This window comes from Fukomys damarensis, unplaced genomic scaffold (assembly GCF_012274545.1).
Source record: "Fukomys damarensis isolate Sample0158 unplaced genomic scaffold, DMR_v1.0_HiC HiC_scaffold_12, whole genome shotgun sequence".
NCBI lineage: Eukaryota > Metazoa > Chordata > Mammalia > Rodentia > Bathyergidae > Fukomys > Fukomys damarensis.
The window spans coordinates 55,462,888-55,481,075 of record NW_022900924.1 but is presented as its reverse complement, the minus strand read 5'-3'; the positions used below and the strand labels follow the sequence as shown (position 1 = coordinate 55,481,075).

Genomic DNA, 18,188 nt, shown 5'->3' with positions numbered 1-18,188 from the left:
CTTTTCTCTTTCTTTCTCTCTCCATCTCTCTTTCCCTACCGACTTCCTTTGCCCTTTTCTTCATCATGAAACACATACAGCAGAGTGCTATACGCACATCGAATGTCTGCTGAACCCTTGGTCAACTCATGGACTTGCCTGGTTACCCAGTTTCTCAAAGATCACACCATGCTTTCCCCACAGTACTGAGTACCTATCTTCTCTCTGTACAGCACCGTGCTGAGCCCCCAGGGACACACCAACACACGGGAAAGGCGAGTGGCACTGCCTGTGGAGCTCACGGTACAGTGGAGCTTGGCCTAAGCCTTACATCAGCTTATCTCTGATCCGAGATCTTCGCTGGCTCCATAACGACTCTGTGACACAGATTCCCATCCTTTCCAGTTTCCAGATGAGAAAGCTGAGATCTGTAAGATTAAGTGGTTATGCCAAGGCCTTACAGTTTGGTGCCATGACTGAAATGCAAGCCCGGGTCTTCTTGAGTCTTCTCACCCTTTACTGCCACAACTGGACACCCAGCAAAGACTCTGGTTGGACCCTGAAGAACAAATTAATCTCTTCCTAGTTGTCATCTTTCCCTTCGGGGAGAGTCTCAGTTCATCTTTTAGCCGGTCGCCCTCTGGATCAAAGAAATGCTTGCCCAGAATCGTAATCCTTTCCCCAAAGCAAACATGGGTGATCCCAGGGAGTAAGGAGCCTCTGACTCCCTGCAGAGCACCAGCGCCCTTCATCCCCAGGGCTCTTCCCCTGGCTGCTCCGTGTGGGCTGCCAATAGTCAAAAAGAAGAACCGTACCAAATTCAATATCTTTCTGAAAACTTGCAAAACCTGAGAAGCTAGCTTATTTAAAACAGGAAGCTCTGCTGTTTACTACCTTATGTCTCCCCAGATAGTATCTCTGTTTCATTAGTTGAGACCCAGGCTGCCACTGGACACTTGCCACTCTGACTTTGCCGAGCCACCAGGCACCGCTTGTCTGTTTGCACCTGAGTGAGAACGTACTGAAATGCAACTGGAGCTGGTTATTTAGAAAAATTACCAGGTAGGCTGTTGGGTTCCTAGGAAAAGGGAGGTGGGAGAAAAACCTTCTAGAACCTTCTTGGCTGTAGGTGGGCGGAGGACGAGCACACATGACGATCTAAGTAGGATGGGGCCAGAAGGAGAGGTCTTGGCCCAGTGTGTCCGTTTTCTGTTTTTCAGCTTTAATTGAGTTTATTGGTACATTTTAGGGATACAGTACAGTTACATTCATTGTTGGGATCTTGTACCTCTACATGACAAGTTCTGATTCTCATTTTTTCCCCTTAGCCCTGCCCTCCCTTCATGTCCATTTTCTTTTTGCCGTCTCCTCTTTCCCTTTCTTTCTTCCACCCATATCTTTTGCGCTCATCTGAATTTCACTTTTACACCTGTTCAGCCGATCTCGCCTCTTTGCTTCTCTGTGTGCCTTTATAAATTCTCCATTCTAGAGAACACAGCCATTCCAGAGTGCCGCCCTCAGCAGTCTGTGTGTGTCGGTATGGATGCAGAAACAGCCAGTGAAAATATAATTTGGACTTGTGTATGTGTGGATATACGTGGATATGTGCATGCCTTAAATACGCATGTGTCCAAATATATATTTACTTCACGGTTTGATTGCAAATCTGCTCTAAGCCAGGCTATGGGATGGCGGAGTCTGGTGAGGACTGGTGGGGTCTCTGCCTGGAGGCCAAGGCTGACCAGTCGCTGACTTCGCCAAGCCTGTGTGGTGGGTGGAGCTGGGAGGCCCTGTGCAGACCTTGCTGAGGCTGAGGGTGGAAGTTAGCTGTTGTTCGATGTGAGTTTTAGGAGAGCAGGGACACAGGGGTCTTCAGTAACCCGAGAGGCCCGGAGCCAGGTGGACCTGAAACTCTCTCTATCAGGTGGTGATGAGCCAGGTGTGGTGGTGCATTCGGATGTTCCCAGGATTCTAGTAGGCTGAGGCAGGAGGACCACATGCTCTAGCCTGGCCCAGCTAAGGAGAGACCCTGTCTCAAAATGTAATGAACTCAGTAGGCCCAGTTATTTCTCCTAGGGAAAGAAATGTGAGTTGTTTGTGTGATTGAAGAAAGAAGGAAAGAAAGAAAGAAAGAATCAAGGAGAAAGCAGACATGCCCAGAAGAATGAATTCAGCCAAGAACACATGCTATTAGCTCACAGGAAAGGAAACACGAATGATTAATACTCGGTTTCACTTTTTCCATCCGTCTGCGTGTGCGTCAGCGGCAGTGTCGGCCATCTCGGGGGGTGGTGCGTGTACCCGACACAGCTTGGTGCCTTTTCCAGTCCCCTTCCCTTCCCAGCCGCTCCCTCCCTCCTCTCCTGCACCCTTGCCCCAATTTCCTTCTTGTTGACATTAATCTGAGCTCGTGCTTACGACCTGTCTTGATGGTGCGAGTTTCTCCTACCCCTCGCTCTCCATCCTCAGCACCCCTCCCATCGGCAAGGGATCTGTCCCCTGTGTCCTTCTGTCCTCTGCTGTGCTCTTTATTTGAACTTTTCCTTGCCCCAGTGAGACTCATTTGAGCTTACACGTCTGATTTATTTCACTCAACGTTTTCAAAACCCCTCAGCAATGAAATAAATCACAACAACAGTAATGGATCCCTTATGCCCCTTATGCCCCTTATGCCCTTCTAATTGGCTGCACGGTGTTTTCTTTTTTCTTTTTTTTTTTGGTACCGGGGATCGAACCCGGGTCCTTGTGCTTGCAACGCAGGCGGTGGAACCACTGAGCTAAATCCCCAGCCCAGCATGGTGTTTTCTTTGAGACCTTTTCAGCGTCGATAGAAGCGTGTGAACCAGTGCCCCCCCACCCACTCAGGGCACTGCACACGGTTGCCCTTTCTGGAAGCAACTTGGCAAACTTGGCACCAATAGCCTCTGAAAAATGATTAGGGAGGGAAATTGTGGTTTGCGGACAATGCTTTAAGGAAATGATTATTTGAAAACCCAGACAAAGATGTTTATTGCAGCGTTTTGCTTTGTTTGTTTTTTATACCAGGGCGAACTGGGGACAGCTTTAGGACACAGTGATTGATTAGATAGTGCAGAGTATCTGTGCACTATGACAGGCTATGCTTTCTAGTGGTTTCAGCCGGTGGACCTAGGGCCAGGATAGGGAATGTGAAGGGTTGGACTGCAATGTAACATCCCACTGTGCCACTGGTGAAAATGCACAAGGTTGGTAGCAAAGTGGCAAGAGCTCTCTCTCCACAGCCCTGCGGGGTGGAAGTGCTGGGGCCCAAGTGGCTGAGCCACAGAGAAAGGCAGCTGGGGAGCTTTCTGAAGAGGACGGGGTGCAGCAACAATCAGTGCAGCGAAGTTCTTCTTCTGAAGTAAAGGAAATCCTGAGAAAATGGACAGAGCTACAAACATTTGTAGAGAAGACCCAGCCAGGCAGGGAAAGAAAGAGCCAATCATTGCGGTCCCTCGCTTAGTGACGACGTCACGTCACACTACAGAACAGTGTTAAAGACAAGACAGAAACAGGCAGCCTCAGAGCAGGTCTTAGTTCTGAAAAGGCTGAGACCCAGTGGGCCGAAGCAGGGCCTAGGGGGCTACAGACTCCCCCAAGGAGAGAAAGGACACTGGAGAGCCAGGTCCCTGATGTTCTTATGGAAGGGGACTCTCCTTCCAAATGATAACCACCTTCCATGTCGTCCTCCCTTCCTGCAAGCCGGAGATGTCAAGTTGCACGGTGAGCACAGCGTAGAGTTGTTAGTTCTGGTAAACTAGACGCATTTTATAACTTTCTGGTGAATATGCTAGGAAAATTGTGCTGCTTCTGGTAAATTACACACAGTAGACAACTCTTCTGTCATGAAAAGGCTGGTGAAGAGGTGCTTTGGGGGGTTCATGTGGTATCTTTCTGCCACGAACACCCCTTTCTATTGTACTTACACAGGTTAGAGGACTTTGTAACTCAGAGACAGAAAATGGATTCACAAAACCGAGGGGGACTTTATGTGACCCGTTCCCAGAACTGTCAACCTTGGCTGCACCTGTGACTCCACAGGGGAGCCGCACCACGGGCTGAGTCTGCCCTCCAGAGGCCGATTTGATCTGTCAGGGCTGTGCCTGGGCACTGGGATTCCCAGGGGACCTGGGTGACTCCCTGGTGCTGCTGAGTTGGGAGGCACTGGTGTAGTGCCTGTCCCAGGGGACCCCCGACAGGTCGTCACCCCGCCTCTACCTGAATCCCTCCAGCCACAGCACCCACAACACCCATGGCAGGGTCCGATCACCTCACTGCCGTCTTCCTCACATGGAGACTGAACTGGCCTCCCCCAGCTACCTCTGCACTACACCCTGATGCTCACCCACACAGCCAGGTCACTGTTTCTCTTCCTCCCCAAAGTGTCTTTCTTCAGGGCAATACCCGGGCTCTGTCAGTTTCTCTTTCTCATCTGTGGCTCCAGTGATCAATGTTCCCTTACTCTGGACACAGCTGGGCCACTCCGACATGCTGTGAAATGACCATTTCCCATAAGCTGCACAAAATTCTTCTCCTAATTTACACTAAGTTAATTAAGATCAAATGAAGTCAGTTCAAATGAAATACACGGACAGGAAGATTTGTTTTGACTAACCCGACTGATTTTACCATCAACTAGATTTGAAGATTTTTGTTTAGAAGCCTGATGCCCGGTGTAGGTAAACTAATGTCTGTTCATACAAAGCTGGTGAAACTTCACACATTGGAATTTTCTGTGGCTACTAAAAAGAAAGAAGCTGTTTTGTAAGTATTGACAGAACAATTTCTCATTTTTTTAACTCTCGAGAAAGTGTAAGTAAGCATCTGGCTATGGCAAAATGGTAACGTGGCAAACTGGGTGGGGAGATTTGGGGTAGGTCTTGCTTTTGCTTTTGTGACTTTTTAAATTTATTGTTGTTTGCTTCCTTACCGTATCATTTTTCCAACATGTCAGAAGCCATTTTACTAAGCCTAATTCTTTTGGGGGGGGAGGTTGAACCCAGGACCTTACACTTGCAAGGCAGGTGGTGGCACCACTGAGCTACATCCCCAGCCCATTCCTAAGCCTAATTCTAACCTTTTGACTATTTCAGATGTAAGTATTCATCTTGATTAAGGCTAGGTAGACTGAGGACACCCACATCCGTTTTTATACCTCTGGCCCCATGTAACTAGGAATGAAGGACTTGGCTGCAGACTTGGAAAAACCTATACATTCCCTGAGCTTTGACCTCAAGAGCACAAAGCTCCCAGGCAGCTGCGAAGCCCAGGCCATGAGATTCCGGGCGTTCGGCACACTGATCCATCCTATCGCTCTTCCGGGAGTCACATGCGAGTGAAAGACACTCGCTTCCAGTTGAGCAAACCTTAACCCGTTTCCTTTTAAAATCTGCTTTGCTTTTAAATCACTCTGGGAGAAAAGGAAAACAATGCAAACAATGAGTAGAGGCTGCTGCATCCTTGCCCTCCAGAGAAGCGGCTCTGTTCCCCCTCTCGGTGGATGCACAGGTTTAGGACACCGTCCCTGCAGCACAGGCAAAAATGCAGGGGTCTTGTTTCTTGGCCTCTGTGGATTACACCACTGGGAATAAAAACGCTGGTGGGATTGTGCCAGTCACTTGTTCCTCAATCCACTTTCCTCCTCAAGTCCTAGAACACGCCCTGGCCTGTGGGAGAGGTACCTGGGAAGAGCCATAAAAACAGATCAGCAGCTCCACCCGAGGGAGCCCACTTTCTCCCGGTTTCACTTGCAGCGGCTTCTCATCCCCTCTCCCGCTCCAGCTTGCTCTGCGCGTCACAGCGTCTTTGAGTTTAACCTGTGATCTTCCTTCCGGCTGCTCTCTCACTCATTGGCCCTGCTGGCCCTCGGGGCTGCCCCGACCCTGATACAGGAGAGGAGCAGATGAAGCTCAGGTTAAAGGCTCGTGATCCTCACACTGGCCCTGGGGGCATCCTGATCCTTGTTTCCGCAGCCAAGTAAACGAGGCTGGGGTTGGAGCTTGACCACTTCCCGCGGCCTGTGAGGGCGCGTGGCTGGCCCTGGCCTCCCTGCCTCTCCCCTCATGCACTGGCCACGTGGAGGTGGAAGCTGTGGCCTCAGTGTCTGCTGAGTGTTCCATTGAGAAGCAGAACAGGGAGCTGGGTCCTCTGTAAAAGGAAAGAGGACCAGGGGACCGAGGGAGGGCGTGGAAACGGTTGTCAGAGCAATCAAGACGAGCTATGCTCATGCACTAGCTTGCCATGATGCGTATAATCCCTGGGTACAGCAAACATGCACCCATAAAATAAAAATTAAGAAGAAAAGAGGCAGAGACTGTAGCTTGGCGTTTCTAGGAATGCCCCTTGGCTTACACACTCACATCCACACACACTACCCTCCCACGCAGTGGGGAGAACTCGGTGGGCCTCCTCCCTCCCAGGAAGGTGCCACATGGGCTCCCGCCTCGTCTGCCTTCCTCCTCTGAGTCTGTCATCTTAAGGGGAGCAGGCACGAATCCTACAACTCTAGGTCTAGAAATAGGGTCCAAAATCCCCTTGCCCAATGCCTCCTTTGGCAGGAGAAGTCCTCAGCAGTCGGCTGCTGGCACACAGGGGCACAGGTGGCTCGGCAGGACCGAGAACAGAAAGTTAGTCATGGCCGTGAGAGCGCAGTCTCCGAGGGTCAGACGTAGAAGTCACTGCCTTTGCACCTGGAGGTGAAAGAATGAGACACGGATAGGAACTAAGGATCTATTCCAAACTTTGTACGGACTTGCTAGATGATTTGGGGTAAACTACAAGACTTCAAGTTTCAGCTCCCCGGTTAGCACTAATGAACATGCGGCAAGTCATCCTGGGCCCTGGAAAGGCATAGCTATGTGTAAAAATGGCAGTGGTAGTAGCAGTAGTAGTAATAATAATAATAATAATAATAATAATAATAATAATAATAAAGCATGATGGGATGGAAGAGGCTTACAATAATAACATTTATAAGTATTTTGTTTTTTAATGTGAAGATAGTGCTTTTGAAAGAAATCCATAAGAAGTTAAATATAAAATGCAAAATGCCTTAAATATGCAATGATAATTTTCATACTTTTAGTATTAACATTATCTAGGCATTTTTTTCCCCTTGTAGATTGTGCTAACTCTGAGAACTTCCGGTCTTTTCTTCTGTCACACCGGAGGCCCTGAGTCCCTGCAGGGTGGGGAGAGGAAGTGCTTATACAAAGGTCTGCATGGGTCAGGACGCGGTGGTGTGCATGCCAGGGTCCAGTAATGGAGGCAACAGGAGGGTTTGAGGCTGTTGAGCAGTGCAGCAAGGCCCTGGGCTGTGGTCACTGTCTTTAAGAAAGGCTTGTACCTGATTGTGCAGGTGATGGGTGCCTTCATCTGGGGCCGGGTGGAGGCCAGGATGGGACCATGCAGTGGGCCATGGCAGGCAGTAGGGGAGAGGCACAGCCAGCAGCTTTTTGCTAATGTAAGGTTGGACTGGTTGAGAAGACGATGGGTAAAAGGGAGAGTGTGATATAGGTATTCTTTTCCAGGCAGAATTGGGACCATGGATTGGGCCAGTGAGTTTCCACTAACAAGCAAAGACAGAAGCAGAAGAATGAGCTCTGGGTGGCAGAAAGCTCTCGGAAGGGGCCTTGGCGCCATAGTTTGTGTACAAGAAATATAAAGGTGCCTCTCAGTGAGACAGAATTAGGAGGCTGGGTACCACTGTCGGTCAGAGGTAAACTGGGTCAAGTGGGAGAGACGTGAAACCCTGTTTGTGGGCCTTGGGGTCTGGTCTCAGCACAGGGCTATTTTTTAACTACAAGGCGCACACCTAGATGCTTATCTGGTTCAGCAGTGAAAATGACTCAACTCCCCAGGGAGCCGAAAGGTTAGGTGACAGCAGAGGAAAATCAAAACCAGAGTTCCTAGCAAGAGGCTTAACCAGAACAGGGGTGGGTCAGGGTGTCTCTACTGATCGTTTCTTGTCTTTTGGAGGAGGAGGTGGCATTGTATTTGAAGACATATCTTAAGTCTTTCACTGGTTCCCAGGTGGATCTAGAAAGCAATTCCTCTCCGGTTGGGCCATCCAGCGAGACCTTTTCCTGCGTTACTGACCATGGTTTTAGGCGATAGTGGTGAATCCAGGAAAAAGGAGGAACAAAGACGTGAATGCACCAGTCAGGACAAACCTGAGAGGGACCGCGCTGGCTCTTACACCAGACCAGCCACTCTCCTCCAGGCTCTGAGGTCTTTTGCAGGGCCAGGAGCATAAAGAGGGGCTTCGAGGAGTTGCCTATGTGCCAGAGATAAGGCTTGAGAAACGCAGGGTGTGGTGGGTGCCAGGAGCAGGGCTGAAGACCTGATGGGACTTGGCGGGTGAAGCCATGGTGGCCAGGCCTTATTAATCCAAGATTACACATCACAGAATGTGCAAAAGCACAATGGATGGAAGAGGCTTACAATGGCCTCTGCTCAGCCTCTGGTGGTTGGATTCCTTCATTCCAGGCTCTATTAGACAATGAATAGGGGCCCTGCATCTCTTTCTTAACTACTTACTGCTGATCAGGGGTGGTAGTCATGGTTTTGTTGGGATTGGAGAAAGAGAATCATCTTGACATGGTCTTCAGCAACGGTCTGTGCAATGGTCGCAATCCCATTGCATAGACTGATTAAGCGTGGCGATAAACAGGGAAGTAAAAGGAGGTGAAGAGGCACCAGAAAAGAAAGAACCCAAGATAGGATGAGGGGCATCAGTGAGGGCCAGGTGGAAGAGGACCGGAGGGCAAGCACCTTTCCTCTGAGGCACTGTGCCCCATCTCTGACCAGCTGAGATTTACTAGCATGAAAACAGCGTTGTTCCTGAAGTAAGGCGCAGATCCATCATGTGTGGCAGTGAGCAGGTCTAAACCCCTTTTGTTTTGAGGGTCCGCCGAGTCCAGGGAGTCTGGGCGACCTTGCATGGTGATTAGCTACCCTGAGATTTCCTTGAGACTTTCTAAGAGCTGTTTAGGTAGAAGGGAAACCTAATGTAAGGAATCACAGAGTCCAAAAGCACCAGTTCTGGCCTCAACTAGGATTCCCAGGGTGGCTAGGAGGGAAATTGCAGTGGTACCTTTGTTCACGAACCTGACTCTTTCTGATATTCTGATCACAAACCAAGTTGGACAAGAACTGCATAAAATCTGTAACACTTTCCAGGCCCCCTTTGTAGGTTTGTGATCAGTGGAGGCAAGCATTTGAAATTTTAATTTAGTTTGTTTTCACTTTTGGGTCCATTGCTCACCCTCCCAATTATTAAAAACTCAGGAGGCAGCATTTATGAGTTTATTTCTAGGGAATTCCTTCTTTTAACTTCTGAAGATTTTATTCTTGCTTTTTTTTTCTTTCTGGTACTAGGAATCGAACTCAGGGCCTTACACTTGCCAGGCAGGGACAGTGCCACTGAGCTATATCCCCGGCCCTGAAGATTTTTTTCTAATATCATGAGGTAGAGATAGATCTGTCCTTCCCTGGAATTAGGATTTTTATCAGTGTATTTTAGGTAGGACATAAAAAGAGCTGGATTCTTGTCAGGTCCCTGAGTAATCTCTATACCTAGCATGATTTCTCAGAAAAGGCTCCCAGGCACTATTCCGCCCGAGCCAGTTTCTTCATGGAAGAAAGGGATATGGGCACATACTAACCCCTCAATCACAGTAAAAAGGGACATGGATGCATAACATGCTCATGTCTTGACCCCTGCCGCCTGGGGAAGTACAAAGGTGGTAGGCGTAGAACAGGGGCCAGTGAATGGCACAGAAGAAGGCTGGGTAGAGGGTGCAGCTATTTCCGCAGCTCCCCGGGCCGCATCTGCAGGTGTCATGCTGCAGACTGCTGGTCGACCTCAGTGGGCCCTCGAGGGAGGACATTGGCCCAAGAGGGGAGGGAGGGGGGGTGAACTAGTCTGGCGGAAGCTCATCTGCTGTGTTAGGGTGAGACTGTAAGAGGCTAGATGCAGATTTTTCCTCCAGGATGAGGACTGGACGGGCAATACAGGTTTCATAGAGAGAGGGGTGTGAGAGGAGAGTCGTAAAGGCTAGGACACACGGGACTTCTCACCAGTTGCCATCTCTCCAAAGGTAAGTAGTGATCAAGGTCACAGAGAATCTGGAAATGAAACACACCAAATTCAGACCGTGGGCTTTAGGCCAGGCCATAAGGGAGTAAAATACGAGATGTTTGGGCCAAATGTCTCCTTTTATGCTGAGAGAATTCACCAGGGATGTCTCATGGGAAAGGGAGCCTAAAGGGGAGATCAGCCGGCATCTGAGAAATTTGGGAGCCCACGGTGCCTGATTAAGGAATGGCTGGAGTTCCACAGCTTGTTCCAGGGCATCCCCTGGGCAAGACTAGGGACCTGGCCACATCAGGGAAAGTGGTCTCCTGAGAGATTGGGCAAGCACCCCCACTTCGATCTCTAGGTAGTCCTGGTGGAGACCCCCATGGCGATCTCAGGATGGATGACCTGCCCTTTCTACTTGCCTGTGGGCAGCAGGGGCTGGTTTTACCAGTCCTGAGTTTAATTAGGTATCCAATGTTGCCTGGAGACCAAGCAGGAAACAGCAAATACATCCTCTGCTGGCTGGAGCTCTGGAGGAAGAGAGAAAGAGAACAGGAAGAGGGAGGCCCCGCCAGGTGTCTCTTGACTACTAGCAGGTCACTATAAGCCCCTGAATAGGTCTGACCAGGTACTGTGGGTTCCTGCAGGACTGCTTTGTGCCGTATGAGAGCACCTCAGTGGTAGTACCACAAGAGGAAGAGGTAAGGGATACTGGAGTAATCCCCTCGACCTCTCCCTTTATGGGCCACCACATGTTAGGGAAAGGGAGGAACAAAGATACACACGCTCAGCAATCAGGACAGCTTTATGTAGAACAAACCTGAGAGTGATCGCCCTGGCATGTAGAACAGACTGGCCACTCTCATACAGGCTGTGAGGTCTTTTGTAGAATCATGAGCATAAAGGGGGACTGTGAGGAGGAAAATTCAAAATGGGGATATGAGGAGAAAACTCTCAGTGAAAAGGAGTCACGGCTGTTTGCTGGAAATAAGGCTTGAGAAATGCAAGGTGTGGTGGTCATCCGCCAGGAGCAGGACTGAAGATTGTGATGGAGTTATGGGGTGAGGCTGAGGTTATTGGGCCTTATTAGCCCATGATCATACATTTTTAGCAGATGTGAAAGCATAAGAGGCTGGAAAAGGCTTAGAGTGGCCTCTGATCAGCCTATGGAGGTGGTAGTTGGATTCCTTCAATGTCCAGAGATCTTAGCCTCAGAGAGGATAGAGATAATTACCGTTTGAGATCCCTCCCACGTTAGGTCCAGGAAGTGGGTGGCGGTGCAAGCGGTGGGCAAAGAATTTACCAGGACCTGTTCTCCTAAGTTAAGGGGAGGGCAGGATGGTGCTCTTCCTCTCTGGGCTGGGCCTCTGTTTTTCTTTTTAATAGGAAATCATGGGGAAGAAATGGCCTCCTCTATAGCTCCTCCAAGGGGCTGAGGCCTCAATGCTGAAGAGAGTTTGGTGTCCTAAGTAAGGTGATGGGTGACAAGGTGATCCAGGGAAGCCTGGCCCCCTAGGTGAGTTTGTGGAGATGGTTTTTTGTTCAATATCTTTTTTTTTGGTACTGGGGATTGAACTCGGGTTCTTGTGCTTGCAAGGCAGGTGGCGGAACCACTGAGCTAAATCCCCAGCCCTTGAGATGGGTTTTTAAAAACTCTGTTGGCCCTCTTTACTTTCCCTGAAGATCTGGGTCTCCAGGCACAGTGTTGGTGATGCTATGTACCCAGAGCTATCGAAATGTCCTGAGGAATTTCAGCCTGGAAGGGTGAGCCACTGTTGCTCTGGAACCCTGGGGAAGGCCAAATTGAGGGAAGATCTCATTTATTAGGGCTCAGACCACTTATTGGGCTTTTCAGTACGGGGCTGCCTCTATGCATCTAGTGAATGTGTCTACCCAGACCAGGAGGACTTTACTCTGAGCAGGCAGGTAACATCTATCTGCTAGCCTTCTCAAGGGTATATCCCTCCTCATTGGGTGCCAGCGGAGCCTTCCTGTGAAACAGAGGGTTTGTTTTGTTTTTGTTTTTGTTTTTTTTTTTTTTGGAGGCACAATTGGCATGACCCGACAATTTGATCTATAGTAAGTTTAATGTCTGACCCAGTAAGTAGTTGTTTGCCATCTGATGAGTCCTTTCCTTCCCTAACGGGAAGGATTGTTGAAGGACCTTCCATTGGGCTGCTGTCTGGAAGAGCGGTTTTCCCTATTTGTTTGGAACCATCGCAAGGGCTGTGAGTGCAGCCCTTTGCCAAGAGCCTCTTAATTTTCCACCTGAGCATACTGGGGCTCAGCCTCTCCTGGGGAGTGCTCTCAGAGTAAAGGATTTAAAGTGGTGTTATTCAGTAGGGGTTCTCATGCAACCCCTCGAGCTGCAGTGTTGACTGTCTCATTTCCATCTGTTACTTCATCCACTCCTTCCTAGTGCCCTGTGCAGTGGATTACCAACTATCTCCTGAGGGAGGAATAATGCACATACCAGGTGGTTGATTTCTTGGTGATATTTTCCTGGGGACCCTGTGGCTGTGAGGAACTTCTGCTCTTCCCAGATGGCAGCATGAGCATGAAGGAACAGGAAGGCTTACTTTGAGTCTGTGTATAGGTTATCCCTCTTCCCTTGCTTAGTCCAACAGCCCAAGTGAGAGCAACTACTGCTTGCTGAGCTCTTGTTCCTGGAGAAATTGGTGAGTATTTTATGACTTTTGTGGAAGACACCACTGCATATCCTGCCCTTCAAACACCCTGTTCTATGAAGGAGCTCCCACCTATGAGGAGTGTCCAATCTGGACACTAACAAGTGGTCTCTCAAATTTCCCCTTGAGGCATAACTTTCCAATACCACCTAGCTACAATCAGGGTTTAATTCCCCTTGTTCTTCTGGGAGAAAGGCAGCAGGGTTTAGGGAAGGGCAGGTTCTTATTCAAATGGCAGGTCCCTCCAGCAGCATAGCCTGATTCCTCAAGAGTTGGCTGTCTGAGAGCCAGAGCTTCCTTCAGAAGACAGCAGTCCTGAGATATGCTGAGGAGAGGACACAGTCAGTTCCTTACCCAAGGTAGCTTGGTAGTCTCTGGAATTAACAGGACAATAGCAGCAACTGCCCAAAGACAAGCCAACTGCCCTTTGGCAACCACATCTAGCTCTTTGCTTAGATAGCTGACAGCCTTTTGTTTTGGGTCCTGGGAACCACAAGGGAAGCCCCCAAGCACCTTACCCTGCTGAACCATTATGTCAGCCCAGTTTGGTCCCTGGGACCCTCATCTCTGGGGACAAACAGACTTCCAATGGTCCCCTTGGAAATTAGGACAGGGTCTGGCAGAAGCCAGTTGCATTCCTTTAGGAAGTGTCCCAGCTTTCCACACTTATGGCATCTACCTGTGGAAGACTCAGGAGCCCCTGTAGGGTGAGTCTGTAGGGCAGCCACTGTGGAGGTGGCCTCATTCCTATCACTCAGGCCTGCTCCTTGACATCCTGTTGATCTTGATCAAAAAAGACCATTTTAGTAGATTATCTATTGTTAGCAGATTAGTCTGGTTCCGCAGCTAGCTTCTGTGGCTTTCTCTGCATGACGGGGGTGGACTAGGTAATTATGTCTCAAAATAAGCTGCCCCTCAAGTGACTCAGGTCACAGGGAGGTGTGTTTGGTTAGAGCTTCCTTGAGTCACTCGAGGTTGGCTGAGGGACTCTCGTCCTTTCCCTGGATCACCTTAGATAGTTTGGAAGGGTTTAGAGGTCTGACTCAGGTTCTGCAGAGGCCTTCTAATACATGGTTCAGGAAATTTCTGTCTCCAGACCCCTCATCCCACCAAGTCATGGGGTTCCACTGGGGAACTGCCAGGAGCCCCGCCTGGATCTGGGCTTCACTTGGTAGCAGGGCCAGGCAGAGTTCATCCCTGTACATCTGTGCCACTCTCAGAGCTGCCTCTCTCTCCGAGTCAGAGAGGGTTTAATTCTCTCCATGAAAGTTTATAGTTATGGGATAGATATTTATCAGGGTCCTCTGAGATCTTCCCCAGATATGCTTTGATCTTTTGGAGGTCTCCCATGGGGAAAGAGGTGTGAGCCCATGTAAGGGTCCCCTCTGGACTTGCCTCCATCACCTGGAGGGGAATCAAAGTGGGGATCCTTGCTCTTACCCATGAACTGGTGACCCAGGATAAAGTGGACAGAAGGGCTCTTTAGGAGGGTTCCCCTGGGAGGGGAGGGAGTGAGGGCAGGAGGGCCCTGCAGGAGAGTTTTCTGGGGGAGGAGGGTCTCCCAAAGTTGGGGGCCAAGGGCTGTCAACAGGGCTGAGTCTATCCAGCATGGCCTGCAGAGCTCAGGATTGTCCCTCAAAGCAAAGGCATAAGGCGCTTTGGGACATTTACCCTGCTTTTTGCAAAATAGGTCTAGTTAGAGGATTGTATTTTACCTGATGCTCCCTCCTAGTGGCCATTTTTCTTCATCATCTAAAGTGTAGCCCCACCGTGCACACGTACGGAAGGAGACTAGGCACCTGCCCTCCAAGTCTTGAGGATCAAACAATGCCCACTTCTTAAGGGTGTAGTGCAATAGGGAGGAGCTAGAAAGCTTTGAGTCTCAGTGTCCCCATCTGTAAAAGACACAGGGAGGAGAGATTCCCCTCCATCCTATTGCTCTCTTCTCCACCTCTCCTTGCTCAGGAGAGGAGCCCTCCACAGGTCCAGCCATGGGAGTCACGCCATGTGCCGATGAGTCCTGGGAGGGGGCTTCTGGGGCCCGATCCTCAGGATGGATAACGGCCAGGGTAACTTACCTCTTCAGGGTTTCCAGGAGTCACAAAAACCCTCATGAGGATTCAGCCACACCTCCAGTCAGGAGGGACAGAGATGCTGGGTGGTCACTGTCAGAGGGGCAGGAGCTTTTCTCTCAGGACCTGGAGGATCTGCTGAATATAGTCTGTATCCGAATGGAACCAGTATCAGTCTCTGTGGTAACCGACCGGACTGCAACTCGGGAGGCAGGTCCACCCCCTGATGCGGCATCTATGAGTCAGGGTCAGAAGCTGGCTCTCGAAGAGCACCGGAGAAGGTTCTGGACTAGAGCCAGACACATCTCCAGAGTGTTGTGATGGGACCAAGGCCCAAGGATTCTCCCTCAGTCTTAATGGAGGTTTATGAGCAGGCTCTGATGGAGGGGTCCCAGGTCACCTGGAAAAGGGGATGCCCAGAGAGCACCTCTGACCTCTCAGAGGTGTGCGGGCTGGACACAGTAGAGAGTGCAGGTTTCTCTAGAATACCTGGTCAGGCTATCAGGACCCAGCTTCCACTGAAGGATCTCTGAGCTCCCAGCAGGGAGTAGCTCTGGCCAGACTCTCAAGTTGTTGCCTGACTTTTACAAGTCCCATACATCCCAGAATCTGCCTCAGAGAGGAATCCAGCTCACTGTCTGGCCAACATCTCCAGCATCCCTGGGAATCAGTGGAGCATTGCCTGGGAGTTTCTGGGGAGCCTGTCAGATTTCAAGAGTGGCTCCCATCTGGTAGCTTTTAACTGGCAGTGGGTGCCTGCTGTTTTCTACAACATAAAAAGGAAAGAAAAAGAGTGTGTATGAGAGCCGGCCTTTCCACCACACCTTCCGCTCCATGGAGAAGTTGAGCATCATGTTGGACACCAACAATACAACCAGTTTTTCCCTCTGGGCTCTTGTCTGGGGCACAGTGAGGAAATGAGGCTGGCAGCCTAGCAGTGGGGAATGAACTGCGTGTGTTTATTAGAAAGAACACAGAAAGGCTCTGCCTAGCCGAGGGGTCCTCTGAGAGAGGGTAGCACAGAAGCACCTACATGGAGGGGCCCAGGTGCAGCCTTCGGGGCACGAAAGAGGTGATTTGTCACTGGCAGGTGTCACCAGGTGTGACAGGTGTGTGATAGTACAGGTATGCAGTGGCTGCTGTTGCTATGCTTCTTGTCATCAACAGAATGCAAGGGGTTAACTTTGTCCCTCGCATTCCAATTTCCTGAGGCACGCAGCTCAGTTTGCCCCCTCCCCGCCCTAACCTGCCTACCCTTCCCCTCCCTCCTGGCCTCACGTCCCAGTCCCTCTCATAGCATTTCTGATACAGCGTTTGAAATGTGCGCTAAAGAGCCTCTAAAACGCCCAGGCTGCACGTCGCATCTCTGCTGGGCAGATGGACGTTTCACTGGCACATTTCGCCAGAGAGGATCGTGCTTCATTGTGGGATTGTTGTTTCTTCCATCACAGGGACCGGTGGGATGGCGACCTACCCAGAGGAGGCTGAGCTGGAGGCTGAGTCCTATAGGACCACCACCTATGACTATGTGTTTGCACTGCCTTGTTTCAAAGTCAGCATCCGGGATCTGGGGGCCCAGTTCCTGCCCCCATTGTATTCCCTGGTGTTCATTGTTGGCCTCCTGGGCAATGTGGTGGTCATAGTGATCCTCACGAAGTACAGGAGGCTCAGAATCATGACCAACATCTACCTGCTCAACTTGGCCATTTCTGACCTGCTCCTCCTCCTCACGCTTCCCTTCTGGATTCACTATGTTGTGTGGAAAACGTGGGTGTTTGGCCATTTCATGTGTAAGCTCATCTCTGGGTTCTATTACGTGGGCCTGTACAGCGAGATCTTCTTCATCATCCTGCTGACCGTCGACATACCTGGCCATTGGTCATAGTGATCCTCACGAAGTACAGGAGGCTCAGAATCATGACCAACATCTACCTGCTCAACTTGGCCATTTCTGACCTGCTCCTCCTCCTCACGCTTCCCTTCTGGATTCACTATGTTGTGTGGAAAACGTGGGTGTTTGGCCATTTCATGTGTAAGCTCATCTCTGGGTTCTATTACGTGGGCCTGTACAGCGAGATCTTCTTCATCATCCTGCTGACCGTCGACAGGTACCTGGCCATCGTCCACGCCGTGTTCGCCCTGCGAGCCCGGACTGTGACTTTTGGTGTCATAACCAGTGTCATCACCTGGGGTCTGGCGGGGCTGGCCGCCCTCCCTGAGTTCATCTTCCACAGGATCCAGGGGGACCTGGAAGAGCTTTTCTGCAGCCCTGCTTACCCGGAGGGTGAAGAAGACTACTGGAAGCTGTTCCAAGCTCTCAGGATGAACGTTGTTGGCCTTGCACTCCCTCTGCTCCTTATGGCTGTCTGCTACACAGGAATCATCAAAACGCTGATGAGATGTCCCAATAAAAAGAAGTACAAGGCCATCCGGCTCATTTTTGTCATTATGGTGGTCTTTTTTGTTTTCTGGACACCTTACAACCTGGTTCTGCTTCTCTCTGCCTTTCAAGTGACCTTGTTGGACACTGACTGTGAGAAGAGCAAACAGCTGGATGTGGCCATGCAGGTGACAGAGGTGATAGCCCATACCCACTGCTGTGTCAACCCCGTCATCTATGCCTTCGTGGGTGAGAGGTTCCAGAAGTACCTGCGCCACTTTCTCCACAGGCATGTGGCCGTGCACTTGAGCAAATACATCCCCTTCCTCCCTAGTGAGAAACTGGAGAGGAACAGCTCCATCTCCCCATCGTCAGGGGACCCGGAACTCTCTGTTGTGTTTTAGATCTGGTGCAGAAAGCTTCCAAAAGATGGACTGGGCAGAAGACACAAACACAGTAAGTCAGCTGCATTGACCTCCCGCCAGTCCTTTGAGCTCACGGCACAACCGTGACGCTCTCGAAATCTTTACAGTACACAGTGCCCCAGGATGTGCTCTCACCCCACACTCATCCCCAGAGGCCGGGCAGTTTCTTCTGTATCAGCCAAGAAAACCACTGCCTGATTCCCTGGAGAGTCAGCTACATTTTAATGCACCTAGATGCTAGTTACTATGCTCGGCTGCAGACACATTGCATAACCCAGAGCTTTACTCCAGCCAGCTATCGACAAAAGGGAGACATTGCACAGATTGCAATGCATCAACTGCTTTATCTCCTGACATGCTTCACTCTTTCTCTGCTTAATGAAAGGCTCTTGTGTGGTGGTGGGGAGGGTATACGGGTAACTATTCCCAGGCAATGTAATAGTGTGCTGTACCAGTTCTACATACTCTAGGTGGGTCGTTGATCTCTTGTTTATACCAAATGACCCTATTTCCCATGAGTGAGTCCCACAGCCCAGGGAGGTGCAC

General features: G+C 50.2%; 1 protein-coding gene across 1 annotated transcript; it reads left to right on the top strand.

Annotated features, from left to right (window-relative positions):
- Positions 1-931: 931 nt before the first annotated feature.
- Positions 932-17,929, top strand: Ccr3 (C-C motif chemokine receptor 3). Its single transcript, XM_010624381.2, has 3 exons — positions 932-1,041; positions 16,289-16,502; positions 16,745-17,929. Exons 2-3 carry the CDS (start codon positions 16,300-16,302, stop codon positions 17,619-17,621), a joined length of 1,080 nt encoding a protein of 359 aa, XP_010622683.1. The 5' UTR covers positions 932-1,041; positions 16,289-16,299; the 3' UTR covers positions 17,622-17,929.
- The last annotated feature ends 259 nt before the right edge of the window (positions 17,930-18,188 follow it).